The sequence below is a fragment of the Rhinoderma darwinii genome, chromosome 5, assembly GCF_050947455.1.
Source record: "Rhinoderma darwinii isolate aRhiDar2 chromosome 5, aRhiDar2.hap1, whole genome shotgun sequence".
Classification (NCBI taxonomy): domain Eukaryota; kingdom Metazoa; phylum Chordata; class Amphibia; order Anura; family Rhinodermatidae; genus Rhinoderma; species Rhinoderma darwinii.
This window is the reverse complement of record NC_134691.1, coordinates 216676937-216697281: the sequence shown is the minus strand read 5'-3', so window position 1 is coordinate 216697281 and position 20345 is coordinate 216676937. Positions and strand designations below refer to the sequence as shown.

Below are 20345 nucleotides of genomic sequence, written 5' to 3'. Positions count from 1 at the left end.
ATTTGAGGGCATTCACATCCTAATTTGAGGAAGGGTTCAGGAATTACAGCTCTTTAATATGTAGCTGCCTCTTTTTCAAGGGACCAAAGGTAATTGGACAATTATTTCAAAAGCTATTTAATGGGCTGCAGGGGCTTCATGGGCTATTCCCTCGTTAATCCATCATCAATTAAGCAGGTAAAAGGTCTGGAGTTGATTCCAGGTGTGGCATTTGCATTTGGAAGCTGTTGCTGTGAACCTACAACATAAGGTCAAAGGAGCTCTCAATGCAAGTGAAACAGACCATCATTAGGCTGAAAAAAATGAAGAGATCCATCAGAGAGATAGCACAAATGTTAGGAGTGGCCAAATCAACAGTTTGGTACATTCTTAAAAAAAAAGAAGCACACTGGTGATCTCGTGAACTCCAAAAGGCCTGGACGTCCACGGAAGACAACAGTGGTGGATGATCGCAGAATCCTTTCCATGGTGAAGAAAAACCCCTTCACAACATCTACCCAAGTGAAGAACACTCTCCTGGAAGTAGGTGTATCAGTATCTAAGTCTGCCATAAAGAGAAGACTTCATGAGCGCAAATACAGAGGGTTCACCACAAGGTGGAAACCATTAATCAGCCTCAATAATAGAAAGATCAGATTTTGCCAAACAACATCTAAAGAAGCCAGCCCAGTTCTGGAATAGCATTCTATGGACAGATGAAACTAAGATCAACCTGTACCACAATGATGGGAGGAAAAAAGTATGGAGAAGGCTTGGAACAGCTCATAATCCAAAGAACACCACATCTACTGTAAAACATGGTGGAGGCAGTGTGATGGCATGGGCATGCATGGCTGCCAAAGGCACTGGGTCACTAGTGTTTATTGATGAAGTGACTGAAGACAGAAGCAGCCGGATGAATTCTGAAGTATTCAGGGATATACTTCCTGCTCAGATTCAACCAAATGCAGCAATGTTGATTGGACTTTGCTTCACAGTACAGATGGAGAATGACCCAAAACATACTGTGAAAGCAACCCAGGAGTTTTTTTTAATACAAAGAAGTGGAATATTCTGCAATGGCCAAGTCAATCACCAGATCTCGACCCGATCGAGCATGCATTTCACTTGCTTAAGACTAAACTTAAGGCAGAAAGACCCACAAACAAGCAACAACTGAAGACAACTGCAGTAAAGGCCTGGCAAAGCATCACAAAGGGGGAAACCCAGCGTTTGGTGATGTCCATGGGTTCCAGACTTCAGGCAGTCATTGCCTGCAAAGGATTCTCTACAAGGTATTAATAAAAAATATAAATATAAAAACATATTTAATGGTAATGTTAATTTGTCCAATTACTTTTGAGCCCCTGAAATGAGGAGGCTGTGTAGAAAAATGGTTGCAATTGCTAAACATTTCACAGGATATTTTTGTTCAACCCCTTGAATTAAACCTGAAAGTCTGCACTTCAATTGCATCTTAGTTGTTTCATTTCAAATCCAATGTGGTGGCAGCAGAGACCAAATCATGAAAATTGTGTCACTGTCCAAATAATTCTGGACCTAACTGTATATACGCAAGTGTTTATTAATGCTCTGTTCATATTTAGGTTGGAGACTACATTAGGGGCCTCCGTAGCAGGATATGGCAGAGATTACCGGAAAAAAAGAGAGCAAAATGCTGCACTATTGTTTCTGGTGCAGGACTACGAAAACCAGCAACGCAGGTGTGAACCCAGCCTTACATGTAAACATATACACAGCTCTGCATGCAGCCATATTGACTGATTGAAAAAAGCAAGAAAGTGTCTAAATAATTAAAGAGGATTGGTTCTATATCTATGCTGCCCTGTCTGAGGGCAGCATAAAGAAGTGACAGACATGTCAATTTCAGTGTGCTGTCACTTATTAGGTAACGTGCTGTAGTTGAACATTTAGAAGTTATACTTGCGGTGTGCGACAGGCTAGAGTAAAAGTATATTCGAATATTCATGCTGCCCCTGCCTTCCCCGCGCCCTCCAGCCACTGATTGACATTTTTCTCCCTATTAGGCCAATGTCACACAGTTTTTTCATTGCAGGCAGAAAAAATCGGCCTCCAAATTCCTTCATAGCAGTTTAACTAATGCGTGCTAAAAATGGCTAACTGGTGTCTGGTTCTGAAGGCTCAAAACAGCCCGGTCCTGAATCGGTAGAAAAATGTTTGGAGAAAAAAAACACACAATTGTCATATCATACACACAACAATAGAATAAAAACAATATGAATTGAGGCCTCTTTCACATTGTGTTTTGTGGTCTCCGTCTCCCGTATATGCCGGGAAAATCTCCTGACTTATAAGTTAAACATAGGCTGTGGCAGGTGCCTGATAGTGGCACACGTCAGCTACAGGCTATAATAGAATCCGTTTAACGGCTAGGTCATGAACTCTCATGACCCCTTTTCATGACATACCGTAAAACGGATACCATCTGAGACTGAGTGACAGATACTACTATTAGGCATCTATTTATAGGTATCATGAAAAGATATTGACGGATGCCATACAGTGGAATGCGTCACCCATAGGCTCCTATGTGAAAATAAAAATAAAAATGTAAATTGCACAGTATAGTCTACTATGCTACGTTATCATGCAAAAAAATATATATATATATCCCAAATATATACTGCTCGACGGTGGACACTCCTTTGGCCTCCATTGGTATAATGGGAGCTTATATGTACATTTGACGTATGCTTTCCCAACGCATACATGAAACGTATAGCTAAAACTCAGTGTGAAAGGGGCCTAATATCGGTGGTAACAAGGAATTATGACATTTTGTGTGTAGCACTATAAGAGTACAGTCAGTAATGTTCTGCGACTGAAAATCAGTTCCATTCATCTGAATGGAACTTGCAGAAATCCATGCACCTGCTGCAGGAACAACCCCATTCAGATGAATATAACGGATTTACAGTCGCAGAAAATCTGCCATGTGTGACTGCACCCTATGTGCAACAGACTACAAGCTCAGGCCCCATGCACACGACTGTAAAAAATCTCCGTAATTACCAACCGCAATGCGGTCCGCAATTACGGACCCGCCCGGTTCTATTGGCCACGGACACCTTTCCGTATCGCTACAGAAGGGTGCCCGTGCCGTAGAAATGTGCCGTGAATTATGGAGCAGGTCCTACTTTTAGTTTTTTACGGGCCGCGCTCCCATACTTTGTATGGGTGCACACTCCGAAAATGCGGCCCGCGGCCGTCTGTACTCGCAATCGCAAGCCGTGATTACGGGCACGGCCTGGTTCATGAGGCCTCACAGTAATGGTATGTTCACACTGCAAACTAAAAACGGCTGTAAAATACAGAGCTGTTTTTAAGGGAAAACAGCCTCTGATTTTCAGCCGTTTTTTATGCATCAGGCGTTTTTGATGCGTTTTTTACGGCCATTTTTGGAGCTTTTCTTCTATTGACCCAATGAAAAATGGCTCCAAAAACGTTTCAATAAGAAGTGACATGCACGTCTTTTTACAGGGCGTTTTTTACGTGTCGTTTTTACAAACGCCGCATAAAAAAACGCCCCGTGGGAAAGCAACAACGATTTTACCATTGAAATCAATAAGCGTTCATCCCCTGTATTTTCAGCTGTTTTTTGGGGGTGTTTACGAGCCGAAAAACAGCTGAAAATAAGCCATGTGAACATACCCTAATAATGCCATTTACTGAAAATGGAACTCTGGAGTCTATTGCTAAGAAGCAACAGACAATCTAGGTTTAAACCTAAAAAAAATAGATTAAGGTCACGGATTAAATTTTTTGCTTATCCTATGAAAACGTGCATGTTAATGACCCTCTCCCCTGTTGCGTAGCTCTTAGGGTATGTGCACACACACTAATTACGTCCGTAATTTACGGACGTATTTCGGCCGCAAGTACCGGACCGAACACAGTGCAACTGTCCCGTACTGTAATCATGTTTTCAGTACGTGACAGCAGTTCCACGGAGAGGCAGGGACTCCTAGTGTCGTACATAAGTATGATGCTAGGAGCCCGGCTCCCTGCACTGAGTTCGGTCCACTACTTGCGGCCGAAATACGTCCGTCAATTACGGACGTAATTAGTGTGTGTGCACATACCCTTATTGTGTAGGTAGGTAACACCCTTTAACAAAGCTGTATTAAAGGAACGGTCAACGAGTGGACACGTGGTGAATTTTGTTCCATGATCAACAAGAGCATTTATTTTAATTCTCTTTTATTTAAAAATTAGTTTTATTAAAAAAGAAAAAAAATATATATAAAAAAAAATAAAAGTATAAAAACTAGAGAAACCAAAGATCTATTAAATAGCTGTGGCGGTTTTGTTTGTCTCTATTGCTTCTCCGAGGAGAGTCTCGCTTTATGAAAACCTCCACCATGATATTAATAAAAAAAACTACTGCTGTTCTCTAAGGCTCTGTTCACAACATGTTTGTGAACTACATTTGTTGTGTGCACCAGGAAAGAGTGTAAATCACGTAGGAAATCCCGGACAAACCACCAAACCTGTAAACTAAATACAGACTGAAAAAATATACATATTAAACATAAAGGCTATGGAAATCTTTGAACTGATCCATTTTTTTTTGTAATTTTAAGCACATTTTTTAATTATATATATTTTTTTACTGTATCCTATATACAAAGAAGCTGTAACATTCTCTCTTAGCCGATTCCATCAGTTCTGCAGAAGTGACGGCTCGGCTGAGAGCAGGTCCTGTGTATCTTTGACACCCAGGATTCACCTAATATCGATCACATCTAAGTCCAGGGGCAGGCTGGGCCGGCAGGCATGTGCCCCCCGGGCTGGTCCTCCAGTAGATGTTTAGGGCCGCGGGGAGGTAAGGGTAGCGTTGGATGGAGGAGCGGGAGCTGTTCTACGCAATCTCTGTGATTCTCCTGCACAGAACACGTGACCTCCGGCCGGGTGGCTGCATTATATGACGTCATGTCTGATGTATATGCAGCTGCCCGTGCTCACACACTCTGTGCAGGAGAATAACAGGTCCTTTCTCCGACCAGGCTGTAATAAAATATGGGGTCCTGCAGTTTGCAAGCAGAGAGGATGGAGGAAGAAGAAAGGGCTGGAGATGAGCAGTGACACACAGCTCTCCTCCCCCCTGCCTGCAACTTGTAACAGGCAGCTGACACCACGAAGATTCCTCCACGGAGCTCAGGACAGGTATGAGGAAACTGTAAATGTTATATCTGGGGGAGGGGATTCTTTATAAATCGTTTTTGTGGGGGAGAGGGGACTTGGCTGTAAATACTAATTGAGGGGGGAAGGGATTCATTATTAATTTTTTTGAGGGAAAGGGGGAACTTGACTGTAAATGTTATGTGTAGTGTGAGGGGATTCTTTTTGAAGGCTATGTAGACCTTTGAAAACTTTTATCTTATATAAAAATGTGTATCACTGTGATTGGTGCAACTTTGTAATTACATTTTATTAAAAGTTATTTTTACTTTTTGAGATACAGCTTCTTTGTATCCTGTATACACAGCAGCTGTATTGTGCTCTGAAACCTATATCAGTTAGGTCAATGGCACTGACAGAAACGCAGGACCCGCGGGAACTGAACCTGACATGTTAATAGCATGGATGTGATCGATAACTGTTCGTCTGTGGCAATGAGCTGTAAAGTAAAATATATATTTTTTTATTTATTAAAAAGACAACAATTAAAAGTTAAAAAAAATAAAATAAATATACAAAAAGTATAACTCTGCATAGGTTCGCTCGCCGAGTTTCCGGAGATCATTCCATGCCACGTTTGAAATCTGAATGGTGCTTGAAGATAAAAAAATAGATCATCTGGATCGGCAGAAGATGCAAAAAGGCAGTAGTAAATGAATGGAGATGTATCCAGCACTCGTAGTATAAAACTTCTTATTTTATTCGGTCAAGTTTAAAAGTTTAAAACATGGTTTAAAATATTGAGGAAGACGCTGACGTGTTTCTAACCACTCGGGCTCTTAATCGTAGCTAAGAGTAAGAGCCCGAGTGGTTCGAAACAAGTCACCGTCTTCTTCAAAATTTTAAACCACGTTTTAAACTTGACCTAATAAAATAAGAAGTTTTATACTACGAGTGCTGGATACATCTCCATTAATTTAAAAAACAAAAACCTTTTCCTATTTTCCCAAGCACAATGTAAAAAAATTAACAGAACTGGTATCAACGCATCCATAAAAGTCTGAACTACTACAATATGTCGTTATTTAGTCCGCAACGGTGAACGCCGCAAAAAATTAAAACCGCCAGAATCGCTGTTTTTTGGTCACTTTATTCCCTACAAAGTCTCATGTACCCCAAAATGGTACCAATAGAAAATACAGCTTGCCCCGCAAAAAATAAGCCCTCATGCCGCTCAATCTATGTAAAAATAAAAAAGTTATGGCTCTCAGAATATGGCGACAAAATTTTTATTTTTAAGGCCTCATGCACACGAACATGTTTTTGCGTCCGCAATTCATTTGCAAAAATGGGGATGAGTTGCGGACCCATTAATTTCTATGGGCCCATGCACAGGACCGTGGTTCCCGCAAAAAAATAGAACAAGTCATTATAGGAGCCGCATTTGCGGTCCAGGCTCATTGAAATCAATGTGTGCACAGTCCGTAATTTGTGGATGGCTTTGGCCGTGTGCATGAGGCCTAACGTTCATTTGTTTCCTTGTAAAAGTAGTAAAACATAAAAAAAACTACCGTATATAAATTTGGTATCACCGTGATCACATTCACCCGCGGAATAAAGTTAACATGCCGTTTTTACCGTACGGTGAACTCCATAAAAACAAAACACCCCAAAATATTGAGTAATCACTTTTTTTTTCCTATTCCACCCCACAAATATTTTTTTCCCAGTTTCCCAATACATTATATGGTACGATGAATGGTGTCATGAAAATCTACAACAGGTCCCGCAAAAAACAAACCCTACATATGGCAATAATAATGGAAAAATAAAAGTTATTGCTTTTGGAAGGTGGGTGGGAAAAACTAAAGTGAAAATCTGAAAAATGGATGCTGCGGGAAGGGATAAAGCCCATGTAAAACATTTAAAGAAATGTATTTTTAAAAAACGTTTTAATTGGTATTTATTTAAAAAAAATAAATCTTATTTTTCAGATACAGCTTCTATGTACTCTGTATACATAGAAGCTTTGAGCTAAATATGTCAGGTCTGCAGGACTGACAGCTTAAACGAACGCTGGTCCTGAGTGTCTGACAGGCAGGATCCAGCTAATAACCATCACGTCTAAGTTCATGAACATAGATGTGATCGATAATAATATCATTTATACGAACGCTCATTCACCATCATTGCCCTGTGTAAACAGGGCAACAATCAGCCGATGAATGAGCAAATGCTTGTTCATCGGCTTGTTTACACGGCCAAAAAAATGGTCGGTAGCCGGCAGCGCATCTCCCTGTGTAAACAGGGAGATGTGCTGCCTATATGATGGAAATGTATGAGGATAAACTATCGTAGTAACCATCGCTCATCCCCATCCATAACCAAGCATTGCTCCTTGTGAAAAGAGCGGCCCTTATTAGTCCATGTAAAAGGACCCTAGAGGGATGCATTAGTTGAAGGGGTTTCTGTGTTTCTTTTTTGATAAATCTTGTGCATAAAATGTATACGATACACTAACGCCTCATGCACACGACCGTTGTGCCACTCTGGCCGTTTTTGACGGCATCCGAGTGGCACCCGATAGTCTTCACGGACCCATTCACTTTAGTGGGTGAATCGGGTCTGTGAAAAATTATCAGAGTCTACGATCCGAGGAAAGATAGAACATGTTCTATCTTTCCTCGGATCACTGACGGGACTCGGACGGCGCACACGGTCGTGTGCATGAGGCGTTATGTTACTGATTTTTGGATGTTCCACCACTGATGGTTTTCTGGGTCTCCTAATGCTTCTTTGTTATAGACGACAGATATGACCCCAGATTATAAATAATGCCACATCACGCTGTGGCAATGTGGGATTGTTATGGACGATACTCAATGGTACTAGGTTATAAAGAATAAAGAAGCATCAGGAGACCCACAAACAATCAGCGGTGGAACAGCCAAGAAACAGCAATGTAAGTGTAAGTGCGATCTCAGGATGAAAATATCACCACCAGTCACCGCCTTTTGATTACAGCTGTATTTAAAGCCCAGTTACCTCTGCCGCCTTTATACGGCAGGTGGAGGTAAACAGGTTAAGGATGGGCCGCTACTTATGGGCCAGTGCAGTGTGCTTGCCCCCCCGGCTAAAATTTGTCTGCCAGCCGCTATCTAAGTCAATCAACTGTAAAGAAAAAAACATTTAAAAAAAATTCCATAAATATTTTCATTAATGTGAAAGAGTAATTAAAAAGGCATCTATCATACTTTCTGGTATTACTTCTTAAGATAAAGCTTCATAATCAATTTGTTTCAGAAATATGTTATGGGTGAAAAATGATTAAAGCAATCTAAATCTTTATATTATAGAAACCCCTCATTACTGATTAATTCTAGAACACTTTGACAACTAATTAAAAAGGAACATCGTGAAACATCTATATTCTTTGGGACATAACTAGCATGTAAAGGTATTTGGATAAAGTAGATTTAGCTTTTTTCACAGGTTATTACTGCCATCTAGTGGTATGTTAGCATACATAACTCTAGATTCTGCTCAAATTTCGAAACCACTTAGTGAACACTAAACCAAAGTTTTGAAGCGATTAAAAAAATAAATAAAAAAAATACCAGAACTTATATCAAGAAAGTCTACAGGCTCTGATGATAGATTCAGTGTATATATGGCGGAAGATATTCCTACCAGAAACTGCCGGGCAGGGTAAGGCTGGGTTCACAAACCCTATTTACGGACGTAATTCCGGCGTTTTAGCCTCAAATTACGTCCGAAAATACGGCTCCAAAGCGTCGGCAAACATCTGCCCATTCATTCGAATGGGCTTTACGATGTTCTGTGCTGACGGTCATTTTTTTTTTACGCGCCGCTGTCAAAAGATGGCGCGTAAAAAAGACGCCCGCGACAAAGAAGTGCCTGTCACTTCTTGAGACGTAATTGGAGCTGTTTTTCATTGACTCCATGGAAAAAGAGCTCCAATTACGTCTGTAATGGACGCAGCGAAAAACGCCTGCACATGCCATTACGTCTGAAATTCTGGACCTGTTTTCTCCTGAAAACAGCTCCGTAATTTCAGCCGTAATGGAGGATGCCGTGTGAACATACCCTAACATTGCTATACCCTCTTCTTTTTATTGTATAGAAAAGCGTAGGCTGCTGCACTTTTCAATACTGTGGGCCACCGCAAAAAAAGACAAAAAAAAATGTGTTTAAAAAAAAAGCACTCTGGGAAACAATTTCAGCATTTGCTCCGTACGTAATGGCTAAGGGTATGTGCACACGACAAAGCCGAGCTGTTTTCAGGAGAAAACAGCTCCTGAATTTCAGACGTTTTTACAAGTGCACGCGTTTTTCGCGGCGTCTTTTACGGACGTAATTGAAGCTGGTTTTCAATGAAAAACGGCTCCAATTACGTCCCAAGAAGTGTCCGCCACTTCTTTGCCGCGGGCGTAATTTTACGCGCCGTCTTTGGACAGCGACGCGTAAAATGACAGCTCGTCTGCACAGAACATCGTAAGACCCATTGCAAGCAATGAGCAGATGTTTGCCGACGTATTGGAGCCGTCTTTTCAAGCGTAATTCGAGGTGTAAAACGCCTCCATTACGTCTGAAAAGAGGTCGTGTGCACATACCCTAGGAGTTAAATACATTTGTAGTTAATTTTCTTACCGGTGGCTTTCTTTTTGAATTATTCAGTCCATTCCCCTGAACTGTCAATGGGGCGTGTAATTGGCAAAGGGGCGTGTAACATCGCTGAGACACTGTCCAATCAGCTATGGACAGTCTCACAGCAAGAGCTGAATGTGCACGCACACACACTATCTCCTCTCTCAAGCTCTTGTTGTTGTACTGTCCGTAGCTGATTGGACAGTGTCACAGCGATGCTACTCACCCCCTTGACAATTACATGCCCCATTGACAGTTCAGGGGGTTATTTCAATATCGGGTGCCAAATATAAGAGCACCGATATCTAAAAAACGGAGAAAGATAGAATTATTTTTTTATAGTGAGACAGGGTTTGTACAGCCCTGCCCATTACATGCTGCACATGTATTGGCAGGTGAAAGGTTCTCTTTAACAGAGCCTAAGATACATAGACAATAAGACTATATGAACATTGGGATATATCAGATGTAGCAGAAGGTGGATTGCACACAAATGTCTTTACTTTCATATCAGACAGCTGTCCACACAGTATTGCCTTTACCAGCTGCCAGCCTCCACACTGCGGTGCTATTTATGAAAATAGCATTACCATTGTGCGAGGTAACCAATATACGGTAGTCGTGTTGTCAGTATTACAGACTTGAATGTATGCAGGAGCCAAATGCTTTGTCTCCTGTTTAACGACAATACTATAAACTGGTGAAATCCCGAGACGTCTACTCCTTAGGGCATGTTCAAACATTTTTCTTCTACAAGATTCCGGTTGTGGATTTTTGCACAATTTTATAAACCAAAACTGTGAAAAACACGACAAAACCCAGGGTTGAAATGCTGCAAACTTGCCACATGAGAACTTATTCTAATTAGTGAAGAGGTAGCAGTGCTATTTGGGGCCTGCTCCTTGGAGGGCCCAATGCTTTCTCTGACACATAAGAAAACACCAGTATTATAAATGACACATTTTTTTGTCTTAGGGTATGTTCACACGTAGTCAACAAAAACGTCTGAAAATCCAGAGCTGTTTTCAAGGGAAAACAGACCCTGCTTTTCAGACGTTTTTTTACCAACTCAGATTTTTCGCGGCGTTTTTTACGTCCGTTTTTGGAGCTGTTTTCATTGGAGTCTATGAGAAAACAGCTCCAAAAACGTCCAAAGAAGTGTCCTGCACTTCTTTTGCCGAGGCTGTATTTTTACGCGTCGTCGTTTGACAGCTGTCAAACGACGACGCGTAAATAACAGGTCGTCTGCACAGTACGTCGGCAAACCCATTCAAATGAATGGGCAGATGTTTGCCGACGTATTGTAGCCCTATTTTCAGACGTAAAACGAGGCAAAATACGCCTCGTATACGTCTGAAATTTGGCCGTGTGAACATACCCTTAAAGGAAAATTGTACCTAGATACTCCATATTATAATGTAATTACCCAAACTCCTCCCTTTACAAGCATGCAGGATCCCCTAATAATCTCTGGGCAATGCTAAATTCCTCACGCTCCTTCTGCAGGAAAGATCAGAAAATAATGGCTACTAATTGCAGAAGCCAGTCTTCTGTCAATGCACTCAAAAACAGGCCGCTGTAACCTGCTGGTGTATTTTAAATGAGAACTACCAATGGCATGACATAAAATTCATTTCATAAGTCACTAAAGTTGATCTAGGTGTAAGCTTTACAATGACATATAAGTCACTATCTTTGGGTGATGCTTGATTCTCATTTATAACCTTCACTGCTGGCTGCTATTTTGCCCGGATTGAAGGTTGAAACTGAAAAAAAAAAACACGAACTGTGCAAGCTGACGTCAGTTCCCTGCGCTGTATTTTTTTTTTAGATTAATTGCCCAGCCCCATGTATACCAATCCGGTGATGGACAAAAGGTTACTCTTGACATTCACCAGATAAATAGGGGCCTCTGGATACGTTCAGCGCATGTGCCTGACAAAGGGCTCTAATCTTTGTGAACAGAGACTTAAAGAGGACCTCTCAGTTCTCCGGACATGTCTGCTTTAGAAAATTCTTGCATTCCACATACAATTACAATTCTGAAGTATCTTTTCTTAGAACTCTGCATCTTGCCATTCCCGTTATTCCACCTGGAAATGTATGAATACATTGACAGCTGAGAGCAGTGGCGTAACTACCGCTATAGCAGCCGTAGTGGCTGCTACGGGGCCCCCGGCATGAGGGGGCCCGTGTCACCCGCTGGCACGGGCCCCTACCATGGCCGGAGGCTCCGCTAGCAGCCGCTATGGCTGCTACAGCGGGACGCCACTGAACACTACGGCAGAGCAGGGAGGTATCTCCCCGCTCTGCCATTAAACAAAAGAAATGTATCCCCTCTCCACAGGACAGGGGATACGTGTGTGATCGCTGGCATTGATAGGGAGAACGGGGGACTGAAAGTCCCCTGAAGTTCTCCATCACAAACCTCGGACTTCCGGGGTCTGTGTCGGCAGCTCCGTAGAAATGAATGGAGCGCCGGTCGCGCTTGTGCGCATGCGTGACCAGCGCTCCTTTCATTTTTATTGAGCTGCGCAGACGCCGGAAGTCAGAGGTTAGTCATGGAGAACTTGGGGGACTTTCGGTCCCCCGTTCTCCCTATCGCTGCCAGCGATCACACATGTATCCCCTATCCTGTGGAGAGGGGATACATGACTTTTCACACTGTAGGTCGCATTTTTTTGGGGGGTTGGGGACGCTGTATGGCGTTCCCTACAGGGGGGGGGGCTGTATGCCGTTCCCTACAGGGGGGGGCTGTATGGCGATCACTACAGGGGGGGCTGTATAGCGTTCCCTACAGGGGGGGGGCTGTATGGCGTCCCCTACAGGGGGAGGGCTGTATGGCGTTCGCTACAGGGGGGCTGTATGGCGTTCCCTACAGGGGGGGCTGTATGGCGTTCCCTACAGGGGGGGGCTGTATGGCGTTCCCTACAGGGGGGGCTGTGTGGCGTTCCCTACAGGGGGGGCTGTATGGCGTTCCCTACAGGGGGGGGGCTGTATGGCGTTCCCTACAAGGGGGGGCTGTATGGCGTTCCCTACAGGGGGGGGCTGTATGGCGTTCCCTACAGGGGGGGGCTTTATGGCATTCCCTACAGGGGGGGGGCTGTATGGCGTTCCCTACAGGGGGGGGCTGTATGGCGTTCCCTACAGGGGGGGCTGTATGGCGTTCCCTACAGGGGGGGGGCTGTATGGCTTTCCCTACAGACCCCCCCTGTAGGGAACGCCATACAGACCCCCTGTAGATAACGCCATACAGACCCCCTGTAGATAACGCCATACAGCCCCCCTGTAGAGAACGCCATACAGCCCCCCTGTAGATAACGCCATACAGCCCCCCTGTAGATAACGCCATACAGCCCCCCTGTAGATAGTGTCATACAGCCCCCTGTAGATAACGCCATACAGCCCCCCTGGAGATAGCGCTATACAGCCCCCTCTGTAGATGGCGCCATACAGCCCCCTCTGTAGATGGCGCCATACAGCCCCCTCTACAGGGGGGGCTGTATGGCGTTATCTACAGAGGGGGCTGTATGGCGTTATCTACAGAGGGGGCTGTAAAAAAGGCACTATCTACAAGGGGGGGGTTGTGTGACACCCAGGGGAGGGAGGACCCCAGTCAAAAGTTTGCTATTGGGCCCAGTCTTTCCTAGTTACGCCCCTGGCTGAGAGTTACCTTTCACTTTGTCAATAGAGAGTGTCCCTACATAGTGAAGGTATCAGATTGTATAGGGTCGCATGCCAATTCTCCCCTCTCCATCCAGTCCTGGTTTTGGCTTCAAAATATGGATGCAAAATACTGACCAAATCTGCAATGTGTGAAAGAGGCCTAATAGATTGAGTTCAGGTAAGTTGGGAATTCGCTCATTGGAAATCAAAGTCTTGTACGTTGCCAGTTCTCTGGTTCAGTATGCCAATAGGTGCTGGTAACATGAGTTATATACTTGTCAGACGCCATTTTTTGAGACACCCACTAATTTTCTTCTTATCAAACGAAAAGGGCATATAGAGACATAGGCACGTAAAGCGACATTTATCAATCCGATAAGGCGCATAGTACGCACAATGGTGAATATGTCAGATGGCATTTGGAGGAATATTCCTCCCAATGATAGGATCATAGTATTGATACATGACCACCGCCTTTGCTCTGGGCAGCACTGATAACACATGGCATAGAGTGACAATGCCGCTCTGCCTCATAAAAACATCACAGCCTGCCTCAGGCTTACCACAAACTGACCCCAAATACTGATACAGCTGGAAAACACCGGAAGGAGGCTAATAAAATTTCACCCGTGTGCGGTGCTGAGCGCTCATGAAGGGCACGTCCTGGAGGTACACTTTTAAGCTATTACCCAGAAGCGCTCGCTGCCATCATAGCTGCAAAAGGTTTCCATGCTGGGGCAAAAAAGGGGTAGCCGGTTTCTAGACACACAAAAGTAGATCTCTACAGATGGCAGCTACTGCTGGCACACAGAGTGATAACTGGCTAATTCCTGGCCACTCCTGCATGAGGGGGTGAGCGGTTTGGCTAAAACGCTGCGTTTTCTGGCTCACTTATTGGCTGCACATCACACCGAGGGCCTGATGATGAAGGCAGAGAAAAATATCTCGTTCTACACAGCCCCTCTGTGTGGCACGGCGTCACTGAATAGTACAATAAATGGAGACGTTAAGAACTACAACTCGTCCTACAAGATACATTCCCTCATAAGGCTGTGGCGATGAAAAAAACAAAAAACAAAAAAAAACGTATGGCTTTTGGAAGATGGGGATGAAAAATGGAAAATAAAAAAACTAAATATGGCTGCAGTGGCAAGGGTTTAATGAGAAAGTTATTTCCGACCATGCACCAATAACTTTGAAAATTACAAGTTTTTAAAAAAAAATGTACCATGTCTAATTAGCGTTTTCCAGCTGGTCTCGATCAAGATGCAGAGTTTAAAAAGTAAATTTCTGAAGAATGGACAAGCTATATGGCAAACAATAAATTACATAAAGATCAATTGATTTGTGCGACAAAAAAAAAAAAATTGAAATTTAGAAATTTAGAAATGAGCAAATCATGTAGGCAAGCATTTTTGGCATATAAGGCCTCTCCCTACTTAGGGACGGGGAGGAAGATGGAAGAATCTAAGGAGATGTTTACTTGGAAAGAATGGAGAGGCTCTATATGTCCGGAAAAAATAAATAAATAAATAAAAGGAAAACTGTCAAATATTATTAAAACTAAGGAGGGTCTCCCACATATTATGAGGCATGAGCTCGGACTAACTGTTTATGATAGCAAATCAATAAATCTAGTCCTGGTAGCTTTTTATAAACAACTACATGCAGATAAAATGGTAAATATTAATCAAGCAGAGGAGCCAATAATTACAGAGTACAATATTCTAAATCTTAATACCCCATATATTAGAAGAGGAAGAAAGTGATTAAAATCATACCATTACAGAAAGGTCCAGGCCCAGATGGGTTTAATGTCAAGGTTTTTTTTTAGATTGCTAGCCGCCCCCCCCCCCCCCCAGATATCAAACACACTGGTGGATATGGATAACATGTTTGAGAAAGTGAAAGTGATTGAAACAGGTAATATGGCCTATAATAAATATACAAAGCCAAAAAAAATATCAGAATTCGTTGGATCCCGCTTCATACAGACCAATATCACTAATCTATATGTACACCAAGATATATTCGAGGGTATTAAGACAGATTTGCTAGGGTACTACCTGACCTGATCCAGGATAATCATAATGGGTTTGTTAAGGGGAGACACGGAATAAAAAATATTAGTGTGATGTTGGCAGTATTGGATTGGGCCAGGCCACACCAGACCCCAGGAGCTGCAATTGTTTCCTTCAATGCAGAGAAAGCCTGGCCTAGTGTGGCCTGGCACCAGCTCAAGTTGGTCATGAGAAAAATCGGTTTCACAGAACATTTCTTTAACGTGCTAATGGCGATGTATACACATATGCAAATTGCCACACAAGGGGTAATTTGATGAAAAGGGGAAAAGTGCTACACATGTCCCCTTTCACCTTTACTATTTGATTCAGCCATTTAGTCACTTGCGAAATTTATTCTACAGAGCACAGAATTTATAAAGGTATAGAGGTGGGGAATAACAAATTAAAATAAGCATTGTTCGCCAATGATTTGGTAATACTCATACAAGACCTGGCTGTTCAGGTTGAAAGAATTATAAAAACAATGAATATTTTTGTAGGGATAGCAGGGTATAAAATATGTACCTCTAAATCGGAGGTGCTAATGTTAAAGTGTAACTAAACTTTCATAATACCCCCACCGATCGCTAAAACAAAGCAGCAGAAGCCCTCAGGTATCTGATCAACTCTGTTCAGCTCTCCTCGGAAAGCCGAGCAAGCGGTGTACCGACTCATAGACTTGTATTGAGCCCGTGCACCGAGTACGCTTTCCGATTGGAGTCGAGAAAAGCCGAAAAAAATTTCCACACACATTGATGATTTAAAAGGGACAAGGTTTAGTATCTCTGTATATAGATTGTACTATCTTTTACTGATCCTGTATAGCTGTATATTCCAAATATAGCCGATCAGAAACATAGTGGCTCAGCGCACACACGAGGACTTCTGCCGCTTCGTTTTAGCGATCGGTGGGGGTCTCAGTGCTCAGACTCCCACCAATCAGAATTTCTGACATGTCACTATGACATGTCAGAAGTTTTTTGAAAGTTTAGTTACCCTTTAAAGGTTGTACTCAATGGAAATACGATTCTGTTGCCGATGCCAAACAATCAATATTATCAGAGATTATTCAAATCACAGTTGTAAAACTAATAAACCAGGGAGAAATGGTGAATGTTGATGTAGTGGTTTAGCATTTCAGATTGCTGCCTCTTTGCCTTGACTGCAAATGAAAGGCTAAAGTTAATATTCATCCCCTGTGCGGATTAATTTCTTGATATATATTTGCAGCGTTTTTTCCTAATACAGCTCCAAATCACCTGAGTAGACAAAAATGTACCTGCAGTCACCGGAGCATGGGAGCTAACTGCATAGTGTCATACATAGAACTCAAAGATACGGCAGTATACAGATCGCTTCCATGCTCTCTCTAGTCTTGGCTGCAGGCACCAGCATGTTATGTTTTGCATATCCACTCCTCAACATTGAAATTGAAACACCAAGAAGGAAAAGTTTTGGAATTGTGGAAATCACAGGATCGATATACATGTCAATGATATGCAATTGATAAAAAAATGGAAACAAAATATTCCAAACATCTGGATTTCTTCAGTATCGAGTTTGATCGCCATGCGCAGAAATATACGTACTTACACGCCTTGGCATGATATCAATGGGGTTATTAATGGTTGTATGAGGAATGTTATGCCACGGTGAATGCACTTGGGCACGCAAATCATCATCAAAATTGGCTGCTGACAGCTCCCTTTGCAACTGCTGACCAATGACGTCCCAGATGTGCTCATTGGGAGACTAGTACGGAGACGCTGCACGTGGTAGCACGTTTAGGCCACACAGGCTGCTCACAGTAGCATGAGCAACATGCGGCCTGGCGTTGTCTTATTGAAAAACAGCTTCTGGGACACTTTGGAAAAACGGCCTGGTTCCACGACCAAATGCAATGCCGACCATTTAGTGTACCTCAAATGAAGACTAGAGGGGTCCGTCTACCGTACATTATGCCACCCCAAACCATAATCCCGAAAGTAGGACCGGTATGACGTTCGTTTGTAAAGGCCTCTTCTATGGCATTGCCGACGTTGTCTCCAGACCAATCTCCGGCTATCATTGCGTCCGAGACAAAAGCGGGACTCATCGCTGAAGAGGATAGATCTCCATTCCAGCCTTCACTGCCGTCTTGCTGTGTACCATGATAGCCTTTGAGAGCGGTGGCGTGGTCAATTGAACACCTGTATTTGAACGTCTGGCTCGTAGCCCAATGTCGTGCAATTTCACTTGCAGTACAGAATGGAACACTACGCACCATTTTTCCAATCAGACCATCCGTTCATGCAGAGATTCGCCACGGCACACCTCTTGCTGTCATTACCGTTCGTTGTTGTTCTCCCAACCTTAAAGACACGCAACGTTGCACAGTGCTAACATATCGGCCAAGGCGTGTAGCCATCTGCCGGAGTGATAAATCAAGGTCTCTCAGTTCAAGGATTCTGTCTATCTCAATTTGCGACAAGTGGCGATAACGGACATGTCGACTAACAGGAGGCATCACACATTCATCCCACACAACTTGATCCGATTTTTGAGGTTTCATGTGGCTAAAAACCTTTGCTTTCAATTAGGCTTTTATGCTCCTCTCACATGCCCCAGATTTAGGCTAGGTGCTTGAAAATGTGATAGTTTGCAGATTTTAGCGACACCTGCTACTTCCTCCATTTGCATAAACCTACAGCTTGACCTTCTTGGTGCTGCAATTTCAATGTTAAGGAGTGTACGTCTATGCAGGGGATTTGGTGCTCTGCATCAGAAAAACAAAGCTCAAACCACTATAAAGATTTATTATGAAATTAATTACCACAGAGTTTTGGACGTAATCATGAAATGACGATAAAAGCAGTTGAGTCCTGAAGAATATATGACATAAGACAGAAAAGTATAGGCGAGTGGAATTCAAGGTTTGCAGAAAATGCTTACCTTAAATATGTTCCGTATATGTAGAATAAAGACATCATTACTCCATTCAAAATGAAGATCAGTGTGACATAAAAGTAAGCAGGATCTCCGAGGCCTGATAAAATACATAGTGACAATTTTTATTCTACATAATTATAATTCATATTAAAAAAAAAATTCAGCAAAAATCTACGGAAAATAATGCTACTTCTGATAAACTTTAATGTATCAGCAAATAAAAGGGTTGTCACAACTGGATAACCCCTTCCCACAGTGGGTCCAGCTGTTAAAACCCCCTGGTGATAGGAGCTGAAGCGGCCGCCTGCCACACCTGCCAAAGTTTATTATTTTCCTATTTTTAGGAGATTGACACCAATTTTTAGACTGAACCCCTTTAGGCCGAGTTTAGATGTGGCAGAGCATGTGTTGGAAATGTATTTTTGCTATGGATTTTGCCTGTCTTACCCTCCATGCAGCTTTATTCCACAGAGAAATGGGGTCTTGAAAAACCCATTCATACCGTATGTATTATATACAAACGGTGCAGATTTTTTGTGTGGAATCTGTACCAAAAATCTGCAACAAATCAGCCACGTCAGAACATGACCTTAAAGTTATTTTTATGCTGCCCTAATTGAGGGCAACATGTTATGTTATAAGGTGCGGTTGAGCAGGTCAACATGTGAATTTGTAGTAACTTATGAAAATCTTTATTTGTGAGCTCGCTTCTTAGTTGAAGTATGGAGAAGAGAGTTATTGTCCAAAAACAGTGATTGACAGCTTTTCCCAGTATACGCGAGATCACGCTGTAAATGACAGGTTATAGCGAGATCACGCTTGCTGTGCTGTAAGTCCCACACAAACGTTACCGAATTGTCGGGATTTTGAATAGACATTGCGTCCTGGCTGGAGGTGATGACTATTAACTCTCAAGACACTTCAGTAACGTTAATGTGTGAGTATGTGACAAGATTTTTTTTTTTAATAGCACCATTTTGGGGTACATATAATTTATTGATTAACTTTTGTTAACTTTTTTTGGGGGCAATAAAAAAAAACAGCAATTTCGCCACACTTTTTTTTTCGTCCTAAATTTACGCCACTTACCGTATGGTATAAATAACACAATAAATTTATTCAGCGGGTTGTTACGATTGCAATGATAACAAATTTATATAGATTTTGTATGTTTTACTACTTTTACACAGTAAAAACACTTTTTTTCAAAATTATTTGCTTTTGTGTCTCCATATTTCAAAAGCCATTTATTTTTCCGCTAATGCATTTGTATAAGGGCTTTTTTTTTTGCAGGGGGACTTGTAGTTTCTATCGGTACCATTTTGGAATAGATGCGACTTTTTGATCACCTTCTATCAAATTTTTTTAAGCCAGGATTCACAGAAAACTATTTTTGAATTGGGGGTCGTTGCGGACGCGGCGATACCAAATATGTGTAACTTATTTTACTTATTTTTTTTATTATTAACTATATTAAACTTTTTTACTAGCCCCACTAGGGGACTTCACTATGCGATCGTCCGATGGCTTTTATAATACACTGCAATACTTCCGCATTGCAGTGTACTACTTGCCTCTCCGTGTAAAATGGACAGGCATCTGCTAGGCCATGCCTCTGGCATGACCTAGCAGGCATAACCAGTGGCAGACCTGGGGGCCTTTATTAAGCCCAGTGGCTGCCATAGAACACATCGGCACTCTGCGATCACACGCAAGATGCCAGTGGGGTGAGAGGGAGCTCCCTCCCGCTCTCCAAAATGACTCAGATGTGGCGCTCGCTATTGAACGCCGCATGTGAGGGGTTAAACTGGTGAGATCGATACGGATATCGATCTCGCCCGTTAGAATAGGGCTGCTTCCAGCCCTCAACTACCAAAG

General features: G+C 42.5%; 1 protein-coding gene across 2 annotated transcripts in view; it reads right to left on the bottom strand.

Moving 5' to 3' along the window:
• DPY19L1 (dpy-19 like C-mannosyltransferase 1) overlaps window positions 1-20345 on the bottom strand; it is a 189043-nt gene that overhangs the window by 107273 nt on the left and 61425 nt on the right. For both annotated transcript variants that reach the window (XM_075826937.1, XM_075826938.1), the window contains one exon: window positions 18471-18564. In XM_075826937.1, coding sequence (XP_075683052.1) covers window positions 18471-18564 — 94 coding nt within the window. The remainder of the gene's footprint in view (window positions 1-18470; window positions 18565-20345) is intronic.